This window comes from Notechis scutatus, chromosome 1 (genome assembly GCF_049901735.1).
Source record: "Notechis scutatus isolate UNSWTSFEM ecotype Mainland chromosome 1, rNotScu1.2, whole genome shotgun sequence".
In the NCBI taxonomy this organism is placed as follows: Eukaryota; Metazoa; Chordata; class Lepidosauria; order Squamata; family Elapidae; genus Notechis; species Notechis scutatus.
The window spans coordinates 242,843,654-242,865,904 of NC_142009.1; the positions used below are offsets into that span (position 1 = coordinate 242,843,654).

A 22,251-nucleotide genomic window follows, 5' to 3' on the forward strand; every position below is an offset into this window, starting at 1 on the left:
TTGATCTTTGTGCAATTTGTTCCTTTATCATTTTGTAATTATGCATTATATCACCAGATATAATGCTTCCATTACTTATATGAGGACCTACTCTTTAAAAGCATGCAAAACTGTACATCTTTTTTTTGGGGGGGGGTTCAGATAGTGTAGTGGGAAATTTACAACAAGTATGCATGAACCTTGTTATCTCTAGCTTTCCTGCAAAACCTGATGATTTCATGCCCATCTTACTCATCTTGAGGCTGGGTTTTATGCCTTGCTGCTTTAATAACTGGATGATTGTGTCACAGTTATCTAGGAGAAACTCTGGCGCATTAGTAGTATATATGTATAATTAATATCAATATAACAACAATCCAGAAAGGTAAAGAAAGAAAAAAAGCAAAAAGTGACAGTCTTAGTGAACAGAAAAAAAGCAAAATGCAACTGGAGTTTGAGCTAAAACTTCTCAAGGAAAAAGAAGAGAAGTTGGAAAGAGAAAAACAGTTGAAAATCAGCCGACTGGTTCAAGAGGTATGTTCTTTGTGAACTGTATACCTTTGTTTCCTGTATGAAAAGAGTGAAAAACAGCATGCTACTGACAGATATGTTATGTCTGAATGTGTATATACTTAAATGCATTATTGTGGTTGAATATTAACTAACATGACTTAGCTACTAAAACATGGAGAACATAAATTAAAGCTGTAGATTATAATATAATGTCACAGTATAATTCAAACTATATATGTAAAAGTGAACTAGTTTCTTAGTTAGATAATTAAAAGCAATGTGATTCTGAAATGTATTTGATTTGGCATTTAGATTCATTGGAAGACCAACAAATCTTTCTATATTTATGAGCAGATGTGTTGAATACCATGCTATAATTTTTGGGTGTTGTATATCAAAAGACTTCAGTAAAGTGGAGAAATTCCATAGCAATGGAGTAACATTCTCCCTTTCCAGATGTTCAAATGATATAGGAAAATCAACAAGCTTTTCCCTCTTTCTAACAGTCATGCTTTGTCCATCTGAATATAGGAGACACTTAATGAAAATCAGGGAACTCACTATTACCATTTCAGTTTTAACTCGTACACATACCTATTGCTATTTGGGATAAAAAGAGGTGCAAAGAGTAGAATAGCAAGTCCCTCCATATCTGACATGTTGCCACCAAATGTGATTTGTACCATTCCAGAGGTTTTGGTTTGTTCAGCCAAGAAAAATGTAGTGACAATCTCCTGGCCTTCCTCCGTACAGCCATTCATTAATGCAGTGTATGAATGAACCCAAGACAGCCCATTAAATAGGTCACCCATATTGTGTGAACATGACCCCTCTATATATTCTATTCTGAAAATGGATTCCCCTGTGACTTTCTTACATATTTCGAAAGGAATACTGCTTTTTCCACATGTAATTCTCACCAAACGGGAAGAATAAGTGGTTGGCAGACATAAGTAATCATATGTTTATGTTCCCTAGGAATAAATGGTTGGAGAATTGGATGACAGTTGTTCTTGTGTTTGTTACTTGGAAGTTGAAGTATGTTGGACTGTCTCTTTTTGCTTATCACAGGGATTAGTAGAATGATCAGTGGAGACCGTACTCATATATATGATCAATATTTTATAAATGTGATCAAAGGATATTTTATATGTATGAAATAGATAGAGCATGTTAATAGCACCTCTAAAATACTGATTTATTTGAACAGCTGCTTATATCAAACAACCAGGTATCTGTCATGTATTTGGGGTTCCTACTGCCCCAAGGATAATTAATGAGATGAGACTGGAAGAGTGCCAGAAAGTGCCAGATTCTTGCAGACATTCAGTTGTAAATCACTGAATGATAAGAAAATGACTGTGCAACTGTTAGATATAACTCCATTTATTTCAGCAAGCCTTGTTGAGATAAACATATCAATTCGAATCTAACAATCAGCCAATTTTAATATGGAGTGTAGATGTATTCAGGAATTTGCTGAGATTGCAATAGATGAATTACAAAAATATTTAAAACTGCACACAACATTTTATTGCCAAAATATATTTCAAGTGTGCCTTTGAATATAAATCTATAAATATAAACTCTTAAATTTTCTTCTAAAATTATGCTACAACTCTCAGGTGTCTGAGACTGAACGAGAAGATTTAGAAGAATCAGAAAAGACTCAGCATTGGGTGGAAAAGCTCTGTCAAACACGTTTAGAACAAATCTCCTCGGTGGAGAATGATTCTCCTGAGGTAAAATAAGATTCTCACCCACCCAGTAAAATATTTGTTTTGTAATCTTACAAATTGGTTTTTAAGATGTCATTTGCAGTATGATCTGTAGTAAATCGTTTGTTTTATCAGGCGATTATAATGAAAAAAAGTTTCAGATCTTATGTAAAAATAGACACATCCATTTTAATTCAGTAAAGAACCATATCATGTTAAAGAACCATATCATAAAAAAACATATCATAATCTAGATCAAAGGCCTCAAATTTGTGGCTCACGGGATGCATGTGGCCATCCATTTTGTACCTTGTATGCCTACCAGGATGGTGGGTAGTGGTGGACAAGGTGACTCTTAACTGACAAGAAAGCGGAGCCCAGCTTTGCCCTCAGGGTAGATTAAGGGAGGCTGCATCCTACCCCATGGGAAGCTCCAACTTTCTTTCCATTTTGCCACCTTTGTTTGCCTTTTGCCTTGGCTTGTTAAAAAGTTTCTTGGGCTATAGGAGTTGTTTCCTTTAATACAAATTCCTATTTACTGATGTAGAACAGACAAAATGTCTCCCATAACAAGGATTGTTTTAAAGGAATTGAGAGCATTGGGGTTTTGAGCCTAGTTCCTTGCTTTTTACTGTTAGTGGAGTTGTATCCAGTCATTTAAGCAAGTGCTGCATTAAAATAAATCTGTCATACTAGAAAACAGGTGCCCGTCCTGCTGTTTCTGCTTCTGCTACCTCTGTGCGAAGGTTTGCTGGTGGCTTGCAGCTCCATACCACTGACCTTGATGATATCAACTTAAATGATACTGGCAAGCTTTCAAAACGGCCAGCACCTCTGCCTCCATTACCCCATACAGTATCTGTAGCCTCAGTAGCTTATCCGCTTTCTCCATCAAATATTCCAGCTACTAAAGGATCAGCACCAATACCTAATTCACCTTCATGGATTCCATCATCCTCTCCATCTCCTTGGGCACATGTCCCACCGCCTCCTTTCCCTCCACCATCTCCACCACCCATTCATCCTTCCATGCAGACTGTTGGCACTCTCCATCATCCAATGTCCAATCATTTGGATGATAAAACTGGCTGCCACAATTTTCAGCCTGGGAGGGCAGAAGATTCCCTGGATAGCTGGGAAGTGATAAACTGCAAAGAAAGGAAGATTAGTCCAGTTAATGCACAAAGCAGCAAGCAGACCTACCTTTCCAGTCCAAAGGTATGATATAGAATATATATTTTGTGGCACTCACAATTCTGAGCTGCTGCTGCTGATTCAAGTTATCAAGATAATAAAATATTTTCCACTGTGACTTTTACCTTGTATGATACTGTCCTGAAGTATTTCTCATGTTTATAACTTTCCATAAGTGCATTTTAATTACCTTGCCATGTCATGTCATCATTTTTCCCCACTATGCTGCATGGAAGCATTTTTATAAATTGTATTACTTCCCCTCCCCCCGTCTATACATTACTGAAGAGCTTAAGTGTAGTCCAAGATTCAGGGTGAGCAGTGTTGTTTATTGGCAGATGTGATTTAGAGGGTAGAAAAGAAAGTACTGTATTGCCAAGCCCAGAGCAATCAGCACTGATTATTAGCTGTCAAAGGCAGTTCAAGATGCAGGTTGCACCTATGTTAGGGCATAGGACCTATTTATTTGAGGGATCCACCTCTGTGATATTGGACAGAGTGTCTTATTAAGTGTGTCATCTAGTAGGACACAGAAAGAGTGTTTGGTCTGTAACATTCTTACATTGGAACTCCTCTAGCAATTTACTCCAGGCACCCCTGCCCAGCGTCATCCAGCTGTACCTATAGTGTCCAAACCAGTTATGCTGCATCCTGACCACAATATTGTAGTCAGACCAACAACCAAATCAGAAGCTCTGGTAAGTCTATGTTGATATATTCTGCATGCTTTGAATGTATAGGAGACCAGCTGTCCCACTATCACTGTCACTTTGCTTGCTGTGATTCTAGCTTGAATGTACACTGAATAATTCAGAGGTATTTAAAAATTAAAATATGTTAAACACTTTTCTTTTTTTTTTTTTGCACAATGAGCATTTGGTTGGATTAGTTGCAAAATCTCCTTGTGGTTGGTTTGTTTTTTGTTTTACTATCCTTTTGCTCTGTAGCCTATATTAAATCAGTTGAAAGGTTCAGAAATTCTTTAAGTCTACAAAGTAATGCAATTGAGGTGGGGTGAAGCTGCAAAACAGACACTTGCTCAGCATAGGAACAAGGGGACAAATGGACTTTCGTTAAATAACTAAACAAATTGGTGTTTAAAAAGGTTCACTTACCAGCCTATTGTAACCATAAAATTATTGACATTCTTAGATTCCAGGCTTGGAATCAAGGCCTCTGGCAGACCTGGCCTTCCACCTGGTCTTTCCAAATCTTTTAGGTCTCTCCTCCTGTTGCCACCCAAGGTGCCCAATGTTGCCATCTTTTATTGTCTCTTCTACCACCCAATCATCACAAAATCTTTAACAACGAAAGCTCAATGTGTCCACTAACACATAATATGAAATAACTTTCTATCAATTCCCTTGTGGTTACTACAAGCAAAATAGATTATAAAACAAAAGTTTAAAATGCAGGACTAATAATAAGATTCCCCCCCCTCCCCATTCAATCATATCCATACAATTCCCTTCAATTTTCTTGGAAAAGTAGTATAGTAAGAATAAAAGATACCATATATATTTGGAGTTTTACTTAGGATACAAACTGAATAAACTAAACTTTCCATATTGTAAAATTTAACATTAAGTATTAATATCGATATAGAATTAGACAAGCAGAAATGTAGAATGAAAATAAAATAGAATGTAGATACAAAATAGAAAATAAAAATAAAATGAACGGTTTTCTATATTTATCATTAGACCATTTCTTGTTCTTTCCATAAACAGCTGAAAGATCATTTTTATACCATTTAAGGCAGGGCTGTCAAACTCCCGGCCCATGGGCCGGATGTATCACACATTGGCCACGCCCATGCCTGGTTTAGCTAAGGGAAAAAAGTCCCAATACATAACCTGATGCTGCCGTGGCGACATGAGTTTGACACCCCTGATTTAAGGCTATCCTACCAGTAAACTTTTTTTAAACAAGGCAATTATCCTCGTGATGTAGCACTAAGTATAAGCGCCATAGTGGCACAGTGGTTAGAGTGCAATACTGCAGGCTACTTCTGATGAGTGCTGATTGCCAGCAGTTTGGCAGTTCAAGTCCCACTGGCTCAAGCTTGACTCAGCCTTCCTTCATTCTGAGGTGGGTAAAATGAGGACCCAGATTGTTGGGAGCAATATGCTGACTCTGTAAACTGCTTAGATAGGGCTGTAAAAGCACTGTGAAGCAGTATATAAGTCTAAGTGCTATTGCTATTGCTATTGCTATCTTTTGACTTCTGTTTCTAGGGCTGAAAAGACAAATTACCTTTTGTAATGAAATAGGGATCTTATTTTCACCTGTGTAGACTAATTTAAAAATGAATTAAAGAGAAATTCAATTTTATAAAATCGGTTCTGAAGCAAAATATTTGAAAACATATTTAAACTGAACCAACATTTTAAGAATTTATTGTAGCATAAAACAAACATGCAACTAAAGCTGCATAAAAAATAAGCATTAATTGACCAAAGTTCCCCACTAAAATACTTCTCATTATGTCATTTTAATTTGCAAAAATGAGCATTATCTTTCAGATTGTTTTTATTCAGTTCATTCAGTTGTAATTAACAGTACAGCTGAGTAATTTGAATGCTTTCAATAATTAATGAAATATCATCTCAAAGTTACTACAGTTAGCGAATATTTGGTTTGCATTTTTCAATTGCCAGTTGTAATCAGAAATATTTTGCTTTGTCAAGATGGATATTATTAGAGCTGGCCTCATGGAGCAATAAATTCTGAATTTATTTTCCAATTTTCAGATATTGATTGAGGTCAATGGAAGCTTTCTTCTAGGTTTAGCTTTGTAGTAGATTGCTTCTAAGAAACATAACTGGGGAGGAAAAAATATACTATCTGATCTTCACCTGCTGGCTTTCACAGTTCTTTGTTAAACACAACAAGCTTGGAGGGAACAGTCTTTCATTGATGCCAACTGTCCTCCTAAATTTAATTTCATAAGATGATGATATTTTTCTTCCTGGACTTGGAAATAATAGAGAGAAGACTTGAGAAAATTGTGAATTTTACTTAATCTGGTAAAATGTTACAAAGTGGGGAGGAGGGGCTTCTCCAGGCAGCTCAAATGTATATCAAATTCTCATTGTGCATACGCTTGCTTGGTTAGTTCCTCATTAACTCTGCTTCTCCCTGTCCTACATGAAGTTTTGGTACTCAGAATAAGGTTTCCTAGCATACTCTACTTCTTCCTGTGTGCGCATATTTATATATCAGAATCACTGGATTAGAAGAGATCATAGAGGTCTTTAGTTCAACCCCCTGCTTAATGCAATGTCTACTACTGCATCTCTGAAAGATGACCATCTGCCCTTTATTTGGAGACACTAATCCAGGGATGTCAAACTCAAGGCCATTGGGGTGCTTAGATCTGGCCCATGGGGCTGGCCTAGAAATATCAAAGGACCAGCCCGTGAAGAGATCTGGTCCTCAAAGAAATCCAGTTTGACACCCTTGCTCTAATCTATCTAATCTCTATACATGTTTATTAGTATATGTTCTGACCAAGGCTTCCAAGACTGTAATTAAGCACACGCTTAGTTAAAACAACTCTTGTTTTATTTCAGCGCTGGGAATTATGTTCATTCCCAGCCTGTAATGAATCCCAAACAGTCCCTCAAGATAAGCACCCACCTTTCTTTCCTTTGAATTGCTGCCAACAACAAAAGTGCCAAATGAACTATAAAAAACCAACCAAAGTACAAAGTCCACACAGAGCTTCAAGGATTAATCCAAACAGAACAAATAACTTTGCTTCCTACAAAGGTTTCCTCACCTTTGCCTGTCCCTTATACCTTCTGGGAGGGGCAATCACCTCCAAGCCTTACTCCCAAGTCTCCCCTTTTGTCTCAGCTGCTCTTGCCTTCTAGCAGCTCTGCGCACACTGGGAACAGGCTCCCCTTGTTCCTTTGCCTCGCTGCTGCCAGACTCCAGAGGCTCCGGAGTCAGCACACCACTCCCAGATGGTCTTGGCCCCATCTCTGCATCGGACACAAGACCCTCGTCCGAGTCCTCTCCAGACTCCTGGACTGATCCCCTTTCCAAGGTGGTTTCCTTTTCCCTGTCCAATTCTGCTGCCGTCTGCACAGGCTGCCGGCGAACCACAACAGTACATAGGAAGTCAAGTTTGCTATTTTGTTTTTATTCTGTCATCATTCAAATTCCTCCCGAGTACTTAGGATATTGTAGTGTATTGATGTAGTATAAGTGTATATGCAAGCAATATGACCTTTTGCAACTGACAAATGGAAATTTTGTAAATGGACAGTTTTTCAAAGTGTCATCCAAGGCTTTTGGACTGGCACCTAGAGTACTGATAACCACTGGCACCATCAGTAGTTCTCAGCACCCTGAGCGCCTACCACAAAACCATATTTATATAATATATGTACAATATAATGATGTACATAATTATCTTATATTTCTATAAAATTGGTTGTATGTAATATAAATTGTATACAATAATTAATTATATTATTAAATACTTATATTATAATCAGTTCACAACAATGTGTAGTTACAGCTGCCAGTTCCTTAGCTGGTGTTGGCCTTTATTAAATAAATGAATTAAATAATAATTAAATTAATGTATATTAATAAGGAATTATTATTAATCATTGAAATTAAATTGATATGCTGTCCAATTCCCAATGACTGGGCAATTTATCCATAAGTAATCAAAGTAGACTCTCTATAAACTGCTTGCTCCTCTGATAGAGTAATAGATGGATCAATGCCTGATTTGTAAGAGAAAAAAAACCATATGGCTCTTGCCTTGTTGAAAAACTCCATTTTCTTTCCAGACTCCGTAAATGTCATTATGCATATTTAGGATAAAGCTAAATCATAAATTGGGAATATAAAGAGTACTTCTTTTCTTTAATTTTTTTTTATTATGAACATTTCAATAATAATCTCGTAGAGGGCTGTAAAGCACTGTGAAATGATAAGTCTAAGTGCTATTGCTGTTGCTATTAGTTCTTGAATAATATATCTTTTTGGGTCAGCCCCTTGTGAGTTTACCTGACCTTTAGCTGAAATTTCATCAGGAAACCGATTAGGTGACTGATAGCCATTGTTTTAATTTCTCAAATGCTTTACAGGACCTGAACAAAAGAAACACGTTAGGTAGACTCTTCATGCTAGTCAGAGCAGAGGCTCCAGAGAATGAAAGTAATAATAAGTCAGTAATAAATTCAGTCAGATTATTGGAGATCTTGTAGTTTTCTCAGAATATCACATCCGAACCTTCTTAGTATTTTTGCTGATGGAAACAGTATCAAAAGAGCTTAAATAGTTTTTTCCCCTGTTTTTACTTACAGCTCTTCAAATAGCTTAAAGCAGGAAAATGAGCTGTTGTTTCAATTTAGGGATAACTTCATCAGCACATTTAACTTAAGTTACTATTCTAACACTTCTGCTGACAGACTCTTATCCAGCCTCACTTCTTTACCATTGCCAGGGGGTTCTGAATTTAAAGTTCTTATATTATTCCCTGGCCATAGCACGCTCCAGACTCATGTTATGAAATGATATGCAGAACTGATAAGGATAAACCTGCTGCAAGAAATTGAATTTGCTCTAAGGCTCTATTACAGTTTCACATTAATGACATGAAACTCTAGTCCATTTTATACAAGGCATACAATGAAAAATGCATCCTTTTATTCAAAATGAGCTTCTGAAAACACAGCTACAAATTATTTTTAATAAGCCATTGTGAAATATAATTGTTTTTAACTGGACAATTTTTTTAGCTAGTGTATATGCTGTCAGCAGCAGCTTTGGCTATTGTTATTCTTTAGTTTGTACCTCATACACATTATGCCAATATATGTCCTATGGAAACACAAAAGGTTAACACTCATTAGATGGGTGTTCAAAAATCTGCAAAGTTGCTGAAACAAGAGTTGGAAGGGCTGCAGTCCTTCTGTCTTCTGAAAAGGATATAATTAAAATGCTTATGCTTCTGTAATAAATAGTTGGATATGCATTCGAATAAATTCTCTGATGGCAGTATTTGGCAAATTTTGATTGGATGGTAAAAATACAATTTCAAGAAGTGCTTAAATAAGATTTAGAGTATGTGGAAGTTTGATTAGTAGTTAAAGATGCTGGATTAGAAGCCTAAAGACTGTAAGTTCTTATTCTCCGTTAGGTATGGAAGGTCCCTGAATAACTTTGATCCCATCATTTTCTCCCAGACCCAGGCAATGGCAAACCATTTCTGAAAAGATGGCCAAGGAAACTGCAGTTTGACTATACAGGGGAAACTTGAAAAATTAGAATATCATGCAAAAGTTCATTTATTTCAGTAATGCAATTTAAAAGGTGAAACTAATATATGAGATAGACTCATCACATGCAAAGCAAGATAGTTCAAGCCGTGATTTGTCATAATTGTGAGGATGATGGCTTACAGTTCATGAAAGCCCCAAATCCACAATCTCAGAAAATTAGAATATTACATGCAATCAATAAAACAAGGATTGTACATAGAACAATATCGGACCACTGAAAAGTAGAAGCATGCATATGTACTCAGTACTTGGTTTGGGCCCCTTTTGCAACAATTACTGCCTCAATGCAGTGTGGCATGGAAGCTATTAGCCTGTGGCAGTGCTGAGGTGTTATGGAAGACCAGGATATTTCAATAGCGGCCTTCAGCTCTTCTGCATTGTTCGGTCTCGTGTCTCTCATTTTTCTCTTGGCAATGCCCCATAGATTCTCAATGGGTTTCAGGTCAGACGAGTTTGCTGGCCAATCAAGCACAGTAATCCCATGGTCATTGAACCAGGTTTTGGTGCTTTTGGCAGTGTTGGTAGGTGCCAAGTCCTGCTGGAAACTGAAGTCAGCATCCCCATAAAGCTTGTCTGTGGAAGGAAGCATGAAGCTCCAAAATCTCCTGGTAGATGGCTGTGTTGACCCTGGACTTAATGAAGCACAGTGGACCAACACCAGCAGATGACATGGCTCCCCAAATCAACACAGACTGTGGAAACTTCACATTGGATTTCAAGCATCTTGCAGTGTGTGCCTCTCCATTCTTCCTCCAGACTCTGGCTCCTTGGTTTCCAAATGAGATGCAAAAGTTGCTCTCATCAGAAAAGAGGACTTTGGACCACTGAGCAACAGACCAGGTCTGTTTTTCTTTAGCCCAGGTAAGACGCTTCTGACATTGTTGTTCAGGAGCAGCTTGACAAGCCCATGTCCAGGATCCGTCTATGTGTGGTGGCTCTTGATGCACTGACTCCAGCCTCAGTCCACTCCTTGTGAAAGTCCCCAACACTTTTGAATGGCCTTTTCCTGACAATCCTCTCCAGGCTGCGGTTATCCCTGCTGCTTATGCACCTTTTTCTTCTACACTTTCCCCTTCCACATAACTTTCTATTAATGTGCTTTGATACAGCACTTTGGGAACATCCAACTTCTTTTGCAATTACCTTTTGAGGCTTTCCCTCCTTATGGAGGGTGTCAGTAATGGTTTTCTGCACAACTGTCAGGTCAGCAGTCTTTCCCATGATTGTGATTCCTACTGAACCAGACTGAGAGACCATTTAAAGGCTCAGGAACCCTTTGCAGGTGTTATGGCTTAATTAGCTGATTAGAGTGGGACACTTTGAGCCTAGAATATTGAACCTTTTCACAATATTCTAATTTTCTGAGACTGGGGATTTGGGGTTTTCATGAGCTATAAGCCATAATCATCTCAATTATGACACATCATGGCTTGAATTATCTTGCTTTGCATGTAATGAGTCTATCTCATATATTAGATTCACCTTTTCAGTTGCATTACTGAAATAAATGAACTTTTGCACGGTAGTTTTCGAGTTTCACCTGTGTATGTCTTTGAGTCAGCTTTATTTCTTGCTTCTTCCTTTAGAGATTCTTCTTACAGGACAACCTGATATTAATGGTGGAGGAAGAATTCAGTTAAACATTGATGGTTGTCACCCAGCTTCTTGCCTTTCTTTTCTAGAACTTTTCCCAAGAAAAGTTGGAATAGTCCAGAAGAGCAGGTTTTTGTAACCATCATCTATCTATTTGCCTGTCCAAAGTTCTGAAAACCATGTACATCCTACAGCAGTGATGGCTAACCTTTTCAGCACCGAGTACCCAAAGCATTCACGCATGCAAATACAATGCATGCACGTCCCCCCATGCATGTGCCCCATCCCCAAGACTGCGCCCCACCCCAAGCATGCACATGCGTCCCCCGCGCACACGCCCCCCACATGTGCCCTGCCCCCCCATGCATGCACAGAAGACACCCGAAGACTGGTCAGTGGGAGGCACATGTGTACATGTGTGGCGCAGCTGAACTGGGGCAACATGCCCACAGAGAGGGCTCTGCACGCATGCCATAGGTTCACCATCATGGTCCTACAGGATTGTTTTTCTCAGTCATTCCAATTAACTTTGAATAGATACATAGAATATGTAAAACTGAAGAACATTTAAATGCATGTGAGCATGAAGGCATGGAGTGATGCATATCTAATCTATTAGCTGAAAATTCAGTGAATTGTTTTTCTTTCTTTTCAGCCTCAAGAGATGTTTAAAAGGATGGTGTTTTACAATTCATCATTTAAAACTAACAAAAAACAAGTAAAATCCTATTTCCTATTTGCATATGTGTGTGATATTAGTGAGCTGTCACAGTTTTATCTTTTGTTTCTGACTCATAATATTAAATAAGATGCAAATAGGAAGCTTTGATATTTTTTTCAGTGAATACAGGGAATTCTGCTAGATTTTGAAGAAACTGGCTATGAATACAAAAAGATCTGATGCTGTAAATTCTTTGATCATTTGATATTACTAGTGACTCTTTGACCTTTTCATTCAAATATAACATAATATAACATAAGGAATATGGCTAATATTTTTTCCATTCAATTCTATCCTATTTCTACTGGATCCTTTGTTTAAATTAATTGAAAATGTGGTTTGGTAATAAATGAGGAAAATGATGGATTGTATGAATCCACCCAGAATGGCCAAGGTGTCTTTTCCAGTGATTGTAATTAAGGTTGAATTTTGTAAAAGAGTATATCCTGCTTTAATCTTAGTTTTTCTAGTATTCTTAGCTAATTGTCAAAGAATGTTTAGATTATTTTTTTTCAAAGACTGTTAAAAATTTAGTGCTGTAGGCTTTCATGGCTAATATCTGTTGGGCAATTCTGGACTTCAGGGATTTGTGACCATGGTCTAGAAAATAGATTTCCTGATATTTCGCCAGCAACTGTGGCTGCCATATACAGAGGTATATGCTAGGCAGACCACAGGCAACTGAGCAGGAGCTGACAGGGGTCCCTCTCAATCTTTATTTCCCACAGCATAATTGCTGCCCAATCAGCTCATTCAGTCCCCGGTAAGCTGCCTGTGGTCTGCCTAGCATATCATATCTCTGATTATGCCAGCCAGTTGCTAAAACCTGATGCCCAATTGTCAAAGGTTCTTACTGTGTAAGAAACACTAGGTAGGAAAGAATGAAGTGAAGGATTTACAAAATCCACTGTTTCTTGGAGGTGGGGGTGGAAGCTGGATCTAGTTGATGCAAATCCTAAGAGCTTCAGGAATGTTTGCTTATCTTTGCTCTCGAGATACCATTGCTGCAATCCATGGTACCGTGAGCTCTCCATATGTTGCCAGACCTACAGGCATTAACAAGGGACAAAGTGAAATGAAAGTGGCAATGGGTGTATAGAACATCTAGCCCCATGTTGTAATGGAATGCATTATGGCCTTGAGGAAAGAGAAGATGAGAAACTGCCTAGGAAAGAATCAGAGAAGAGGGGCATGAGCTCTAATTGCTTAGCTATCATAGAAAGAACCTGAGAAGGGACTTGCCAGTGATGGGATTCAAAAATTTTTACTACCAGTTCTGTGGGTGTGGCTTGGTGGGCGTGGCAGGGGAAGGATACTGTAATATCCCCATTCCCTTCCCACTCCTGCAGGAAGGATACTGCAAAATCCCATTCTCTCCCCACCCCACTAACCTGCCTCCAGCTCTGTTCTCCTGTGCAGGGCAACAAAAGAAGACCCAGTCGATCAGGAGGCAGAGAATAGATGGGGGCGGGGCCAGTCAGAGGTGGTATTTGCCAGTTGTCCAAACTACTCAAAATTTCCACCATCTCCAGAACTGGTCAGAACTTGCTGAACACCACATCTACTTGCCCTAATGGATCAGGGAATTGAAAGTGGTAGACTTGCAAGATTCGGTTAATGTAGCCTTACAATAAAATATAAAAAGTTCTGTTTCCTGTTTGGTTTAACTGGGACGATTTGACATCAATTTTGCATCTCTGAAAGTCTTTTCAACCCTTTCTTAATTTCTTTCTATGTCTGTTATGTGGTTGAGGGCTCCTGGCCCACTTCTTTGATTGTTTCATGGCAGCATCATTCCTGCTGTTTCCTCAATGCCCCTAATGGAGGATTGTCAAACTCCTGGCCCGCAGGCCAGATGCATCATGGACTGGCCATGCCAATGCCTGGTTTAGCAAAGGGAGGAAGTCCCGATACATCACGTGATGATGTCGTGATGACATGAGTTTGACACCCCCTCCCTAATGCATTCAGTTGCACCTACCAAGGGCTATAAATATTAATGATTTTTAGAAGGAAAAAAAGTTGTAGAGATCTAAGAATTTGTTTCAGCAGTTGTCAGGGAGACATCTAAGTTTAGTGCTATGCATGTTAAATCCCTATATAACACTTTATCACTGTTAACCACTGTAGCTACTCGCTTTCTTATAAATACTTTATTCTTTCCAACCAACAATGAACCAAAGGACAAGACTTCACATCTTTGTTTTATGTTGATTATGCTGTGGAAATTTAAAACTTGCAAGCAACTCAAATGAGTTACATAAAGTCTTTCTGCATGGAACGGAAGTTGTAGCTATTCTGTATTTTGAGGCAACAAGCACCTGCTATGTGCCATTCTTTTTTTATGATGTTATTTTAACTGATCGTTTGTATTATTTTGATGAGCAAAATATTGGTGAAAATTGTTCTAGACCAACTAAAGAAGTCCAGGCTTTATTTGTTGTTGTTGTTGTTGTTTATTGCAGACGTCATCATCCTCTAGGTCATCCTAGAGATTATTAGATGTTGTAGCTTTTTCTTGCCATAAGCAGTGAAGGGGATATACTGATAAAGGACTATGGGAACTGGGACTACTATTTTTATCTTTGTTGGTGTTCTGGTTATAGAGGAAGAAGGTCAGGTTAGGGACTTGATTCAAAACCTCTTTTCCTTTGAGACTCCCAAAGCAGTCCAAAAACCAACATACTAATCTATTCCTCTTCATATCAATGGAAGGAAAAAGAGCTATAGTAGCAGATCCAAATAAGTATGCTTCCAGACATTCCCTCTTCTGTTCTGTCCTTACGGTAACAACACAATCAAAGAAGGAATAGCCAAAGCTAAACCGCAACATGGATCCTTCCTGCCATCTAACCATACCTCTCTGAAATTTTTCCATGAGTGGCTTCTCTTGTTGTCATAAAACACAAGGGCAATTTTGGCCTTTTGAAATTCTGTCACGATCTAGGAGTCTCTGCACCATGTTTATGAGCTGGAGTTCATGAGGAGAGCAGAAAGCAAGGAGAAAACTAGATATGATTAAGCCATACTAAAATGAATAAAGCAGCTCTGTTCTACATGGAAATGTTATTCCTGTTTAATTCTGCTGTTAGGATTTCTTCCTAAACATTTAAGAAAATTAATTGTCTATTCTAACATTAAGAATGCATTCAAAGCTATCCCCCCGCCCTCACCTGGGATCTTCTGACATCTTTCAGTGTTGCTTATTCCAGCATATAAACACTTATTACTCAGAGAGAAAGCTACAGAGAAGCAGGTATGGGGTTTGGGTGGAGGGAGCAATAGAAGCATTACAAGATTGCTTTGAGTGCGGGGATTGGGAAATGTTTAAAGAAGTGGCAACAGATAACCAACATATAAACATGGAGAACTTTGCCACCACACAATCTGCATGTATTCAAAAGTGCATTGAGGAAGTCTGAGTCCTTAAAAACATTGTTGTGAGGGCTAATGAAAAGCCATGTGTCAACTCATAAAACATTTTGTATACATGTTTATAGTTGACAACAGAAAGAAGGGGGGGAGTGAAACACAGTGTGAAATTGAAAGTACATTCCATTCATATTTTCTTCTAAAACTGATTAAATGGCTGAAGCTTCTGCCTCGAAAAAATCTAATTGGAGAGTATGATTGATGACTCTTGGCTTTGGACGTTTTTTTTCATTGGATGATACACCCAGAGGGGTGAGGGTGGGGAAGCAGGATCAAGGGTGACAGTGAATTACGTATCTCGGAGGCTCATGATTAATTGGAGTAACTGCCGGAACCCTGACACCATGGTTGACATATGAGGTTCGCAAGATGTTGAGAGCACGGAATGTGGCTTTTAAATATGTGCGATATGATGGAACTTAGAACAGCCAGAGCTAATTTGAAAAGTGCCATAAAAGGAGCAAAGCAAGCCTATTATTCAGAACATTTTTCAGCACCCAATGAACTTCAGGCATATGTGGCAAGGAATCCAGGCTATTACAGATTATAAGGTGGCTCCATCGAGTTGCAAGGGCGGCACAGACTTTTTAAATGAGCTGAACAAATTTTCAAATAAAGTCAAATAAGACCCCTGCAAGGAAAGCTGTATCCCACCCTGATGAGCAAGTACTTAGCTTACCTCAATCCAGAGACACTGTGGAAAGTTAACATTCGGAAGGCAGCAGGCCCAGATAATATCCCTGAGTATGTTCTTAGGGAATGTGCAGACAAGTTGGCTTGTGTTCTTACAGATATTTTCAATCTTTCATTGCAGCAGGCAGTGTTCCCATCATGTTTTAAGACCGCCATTATTTTGCCAGTGCCAAAAAAAGTCTGCAATTATGGGGTCTCAATGATTGTTATCCAGTTGCGCTTACATCCATTATTATGAAATGTTTTGAGAGGCCGATAAAGGACATGATTGTATCTAGCCTTCCTCCAGCATTTGACTCGCTTCAGTTTGCTTAGCGTCCAAATCGCTCCACAGAGGATGCTTATTTCTTCTGTTCTCCATCTGAGCTCGACGCACTTAGAGGAAAGAAATACTCATGTGCAAATGCTGTTTCTGGCTATGCAGCTAATGAGTAGGCTGGCTTTGTCGCTCAACAGCGAGCACACTGTGAAGTGATCACAACAGCACCTGCATTTTCTGCATTGCATGAGAAAAGTACATCCTCCTTCCCCTGCCCTTATCACTTTCTATAGAGGGACGATCGAGAGCACTTGTATGTTATTGCATTACACACTGGTTTGGAAGCATTATTGCTTCGGGCAGGAAAGCGGTGCAGAGAGTGATGAGAGGCAGAGAAGATTATTGGAAGTTCATTTCCGTCTATCCAGGACTTCCGTCTATCCATAGCATATAAGCGATGCTTGACAAGGATCTTCTGGGATAATACACACCCTCTTCAAAACCTTGTTACCTTCTGGGAGGAGGCTTCATGGTATCCAAAGCAGAATATCCAGATGCAGTCAGTTTTGTTCCATAAAGTATCAAGCTTCCTCTTTCCAATATGTATTCAAGATGGACAGTGATATATATGTGTGTGTATGTGTGTATAGGTGTAGGTATGTTTATGTGTATACCATGTGTATATGTGTGTTACATATGTACACTTTTGAGAGCAGGCAGTGTACCCACAGTAAAAAAGATGACAGTAAATCTATCTATGATTTATCTATCTATCCATCCATCTTGTGCCCCACTGATTTTATTCGAAATAGGAAGCTCAGTTATGGCATCTGTAATTGCAATCTTTTAAATATAGCAGTGGCCTGGAATTTTAGCATAAGGATTCCAGCCACAGTTATGTCATAACATAGTTTAATTCCTTGCCTAGGAAGTTCAGTGGAGCTGAGCTGTGAAACAGGATGTTTTGTGTTTCAGAGATTTAAAAATGTTTGTTTGCTACAGAATATTGTTGATGAGTTAAATAAATATGCTTTACAAATGCTTTCTACTTTATGTTTCTCATGACAGTCAGCAGTCCAATATCCTGCTTTTAATTCCCACATGTTCTCTAATTATGATAGAGGAGTACAAAGGTCTGAATCAACATTTATCTAGCCCATGGCCTTCATGTTGAATGGATTAAAATAAATGGTCAATCTAAATGTGAAGACCAAATTCTGGAAACCTTCAGCTTAAATTTTCTAACTCTTGTGTTCTAAAAGGTAGATCTAACCTTAAAAGCTTGCGTGATTTAATGTCAGGAGGAACATACAGTTTATCTCTTTCTTTCTAGCTTTTCTTTCTTACTTCTTTCATTTGATCACTATTTTTATTTAGAGCTTACTACGCATGTATTTGATTACCAACCTTATTTTCAGGGCTTCCAAAAATATGTGGAGGACTTTGATCCCTACACCATGGTAAGAAGTGTACATTGTAAGTGACCAAGGGGGAAGGGCCTATGTGGCTTAGTGGTAACACATGCTATGCATGCTGAACATCCTACATTCAGTACGTGGTATCTACCCCATGAAAAGCCCTGCTTGATTAGATGAAAATCCTGCAGCCCCTGCTGGAAAAACCTGCCAGTCCAGCTGGGTGACATAGTGTCTATCCAAATGTACCCAGAAAGCTATCAAGTAGGATGCAAAATATATACTTTTTCAGCATTGCTGTCTAGCAATTGTTATTAAAGCATATTCCCTTTTTTTTCCACTTTTACCATTTCTCTTCATATTTAACACATTTTTTCACATCATCCATATATTTATACTATTCTGTAAGATTCCCCTTTATCCATCTTCCGAAATGAAAAATGCCACCAAATTGTAATATTTCCTCATAAGGAAGTGATTTTGATTCAGTAATTTTTGGTACAAGTGGAGTGGATAACCCCTGGAATATCAGTACTGACATGGACTAATGAATGATCTCAGTATAAGGCAGGATCCTTTTTGTAACAGAGATTGTTTACTGACATTTGTTTCATTTTGTTTAGTTTTCACCAGACCAGATTATGGGCAAAGATGTACGACTCCTTCATATAAAAAAGGTACTGTTTATGATGGGAGAAAGATATTGTACTTTAATTGTCACATTCAGTAGAGGAATTCCATTTCACAAAATTCAGAGATGAGTCTTCCCACTGAAAAGATAAAACACTGAAAAATTAAACTCCAATCTCAGCTGCAGCTATGATAAATTTGTTTTTGTATTATGAAGGACAGCTTCATTTTTTCAGCATAGTTGTTTCTTCATTCATTGGCTTTGAGTCAAATCTTTATTACGGTCATAGACCAATTTGTTGGCATGAAATATTATGCTATTGAAAGAAAAAGCAAACAAAACCGATGAGGTGAGTGGGCAAGCATAGATAAAGTGGCCATACATGCAGCGAGTGAATGACAGATAAACACATGAATAGGTGTCTGTAATTCCACAATTTAATATTCGTTCATTGACACTTCACTGAGGTTGAGAACACTGGGAGACCCTTCTAAATGAACCTGTCTGATCTTAGGAAATTCTTTACATGATCACTTTCCAATACTTCTGCTGCCTTTTGAAAAATGGATAGATACAGTGTGCAATAAAGTCTTTTCAGTGATGATGCATCATTTGTAGAGTATCTTTCTCAGATGGCATAAGGATGGACAACCATTGTTTAGTTTTTGGACAATTAACTAAGATTCTATTTTTTTTCCTCTGAGGCTTTTAATCACATCTGTGTTGCTGTGCTTACTTGTTCCTTTTGACTTAATAAGATTTTAAATATTTTCTTTGGTTAACACTGCTGACTGTGTTATTTTCATTTATATTATCTAGTGTTTTCTATTATAATTTTTATTGTAAAGCTTGGTATCTTTTTTATAGAAAAGTAATACACAAAGATGACACCCACTGGTCTATCCACCAGTGGAACTATGGTAAACCAGTTCTCCTTTTACTTACAAACCTTTAATTCCAAATCTGGTTTACAGCGAGAAGGGGAACTCATTTTGTAAGTTCATAACAGAAAATGAACTAGGAAAGTATATAAGGCTTAATTCAAGAAAGGGTGGTTGACAAATACTGTATATTTTTTTGAACTCTTTAATAGGAAGGATCATTAGACCTCGCAGTAGAAGGTGGCATTGATTCCCCAGTTGGAAAAGTAGTGGTGTCTACAATTTATGAGGGGGGTGCTGCAGACAAGCATGGTGAGTATCTCCTAAGAAAAAGCTGGAATATAAGGTATCTTAACACCTGTTAAATAAAGTTAGCTTTAACTAGGCATTTTCCAAAAGTGCAAATGATATCCTCAGATTGGCATAAACTTATTTCTAAAATATTTACACTTAAATTAAGACGAAGTATTTACAGTTTTCTGACTGCCCTGGGAAAAATTATGGTGAGAACAAAGTTGCATGATCTAATTTATTGGTGCAATGGGATCTTTCTGTCATGTGTTCTTCCAACTGCTCAAATATCAAATATTTAACAAAATTTAGATGCCTGAATAATGTATATATGTATTTGAGATAGGTACCATTATAAAAGTTAAAAAAATAAAATGTGCTATTTTAGAACATAACACCAGTGACCTTCATCTGTTTCCTAAATGCCTTCAACAATATTGCTATTGTGGTGTCTGGTAAAATAAATGAGATTGGAACACTAATATGTTTTAATATCCACTATTAACTCAGAATGAAGATAAACAAGAACCACATATAATAAATGGCATAATTAAATAAGGGTAGTGTCATATGTCATAATTTAACATTGTGATAATTCAATTTTAGAAGCTTCTAGTAGAAAAAATGACTGCTTACAGAAAAGCATTTCTTGTGTAGCTAAACAAAATGCCTTATACAGCTATTTTATCTTATTTTTTGTGGAAGAAGAAAAATCAGAGGAGAACAGAACAGAAATATAGGAAGGTTGGAAGTTTGCATACAGACACTAGTTGTCTCTATTTTTATTTCCTTTTATTACATTCATTCTGAAAAGTGTTTTAGTTATTAAAGTATCAGACAGTGATGGTGGAGAGTGAGGTTGAAATCCCTAACCAGCCATGATATTCATTGGAAGATTTGGGGCCAATTATAGACTCTCATCCTAGCCTACCTCTCAGATATGATATCATATATATAATCTTATTTGGAGGTCGGTTTGAATGTAATATATCTACAGTATATAATAATCTTGCATGGTATGACCCAGATCTGAACATTCAGATTCTCATTTTCAGTAACAATTTCAGTAGAAGAAAGATAAGATGGATTTGCTCGTTCCTTTGCCCTTTATTTCCTTTATCAGGAGGCATTGTGAAAGGAGATGAAATAATGGCTGTAAATGGCAAGATTTTGTTGGATGCTAAGCTGGATGAAGCTCGGGCAGCTCTTGCGAAAGCATGGAATGTGGGAGGGGTAAGTTGGAAGGGATGAGTCTCATCTCAAAATTACATATCGGATATCCATTTTTTCCCAAGAAGTGGCAATAAATAATTCTTAGCCTACTGATAAATTTATGTTAAAAGGTAATTACTCTTATAGTTGTTATACAGGATAGTTCCAGAAATGGTATACAGGAATGATAATAAACATAAGGACAATCCAACTCCCGACAAATAAATAGTTCGAAAACAAACAACTGCAAGTAGATAAATAGGTATCAGGTAACAGCATTCTGTGCACCTTGGCGTATAGTCATGCAGGCCACATGACCACAGAAGCATCTTCAGACAACACTGGCTCCCTTGACTAAGAAACCAAGATGAGCACCACTCCCTAGAGTTGGACATGACTGTTCTGGAAAACCTTTTTTTATTATCATCTTAAAACTCTGTAATGAAACAATGAAATATGAAACACGACTTTGCTAAGTAATCATGGATATTATTAGCAGCCATTATATTTTATTAAAAACTGGTCATTTTAATTATTTTTAAAAATAAAAAAATATTCTAACCAAATTACAAGAAAGATAAGATAAATAATGAAATAATTGATGGTGTGCAAAAAATATGTGCCAAACAACCAAATTCCTTTTTTCAATGAAGAATAAAAAGTTCACATGGCCAATTAAGAACTGATTTATTTTAACATGAAAGCTATAATATATGCAGAATAATTCGGCATTATTTCCATCCCATCTATGCTTCAGAAGAAATTCCCAATGATAGCCATGTGGCTCATCTTTTATATATATTCATATAATATTTTTCAAATAAAACTCTGTCTAGAATAGAAATTGCTCTTGGCAAAAGAGAAAGAGAGATTCTAAACTGCTTCATTTCTGTTTAAGCAAAATGCTTCAGGCATATAATCCATTCTTTTAGTATTCCTGAATGTATGTCAGTACATTGCATATTTTTCTGACTTGGTGGGATGCTTATGATGGAAGACTGAGGGGATTAGCGAACAATGCAAGAGAGATTAAAGCTTCTGAATGTGAGACAAGGCATTTTTAGTAACATTGAAAGTGGATCTTGGGGTGGGGGGGAAAAGAGCATGGAAGGAAATGAAAGAAACTGGAGTAACTGCTAGAAAAAAACTTATAAATCCTTCTGGCAAAATGATTAATCTCCCAAATGGAATGGAAAGCAGGAGTGGGATTCAATTTTTTTAACAACCAGTTCTGTGGGCATGACTTGGTGGATGTGGCTTAGTGATCATGTGACTGGGCGGGCATAGCCAACTTAACATCACTCACATCGAGGGGCGCTTCTCCTTGCCTCTCATGACCATAGAAATGCTGCAATGGTTGCAAGTATGAAAAACAGTCATAAATCACTTTTTTCTGTGCCATTGTAACTTT

At 37.7% G+C, this 22,251-nt stretch overlaps 1 protein-coding gene across 1 annotated transcript in view; it reads left to right on the plus strand.

Moving 5' to 3' along the window:
* The window catches only part of USH1C (USH1 protein network component harmonin), a 63,644-nt gene that overhangs the window by 31,863 nt on the left and 9,530 nt on the right, over positions 1–22,251 (plus strand). Inside the window, 8 exon segments of the mRNA XM_087959610.1 lie at positions 361–513; positions 2,118–2,259; positions 2,914–3,428; positions 3,983–4,102; positions 17,829–17,870; positions 18,449–18,502; positions 19,550–19,649; positions 20,752–20,861. Of these exon segments, the coding sequence (XP_087815736.1) occupies positions 361–513; positions 2,118–2,259; positions 2,914–3,428; positions 3,983–4,102; positions 17,829–17,870; positions 18,449–18,502; positions 19,550–19,649; positions 20,752–20,861 (1,236 nt within the window).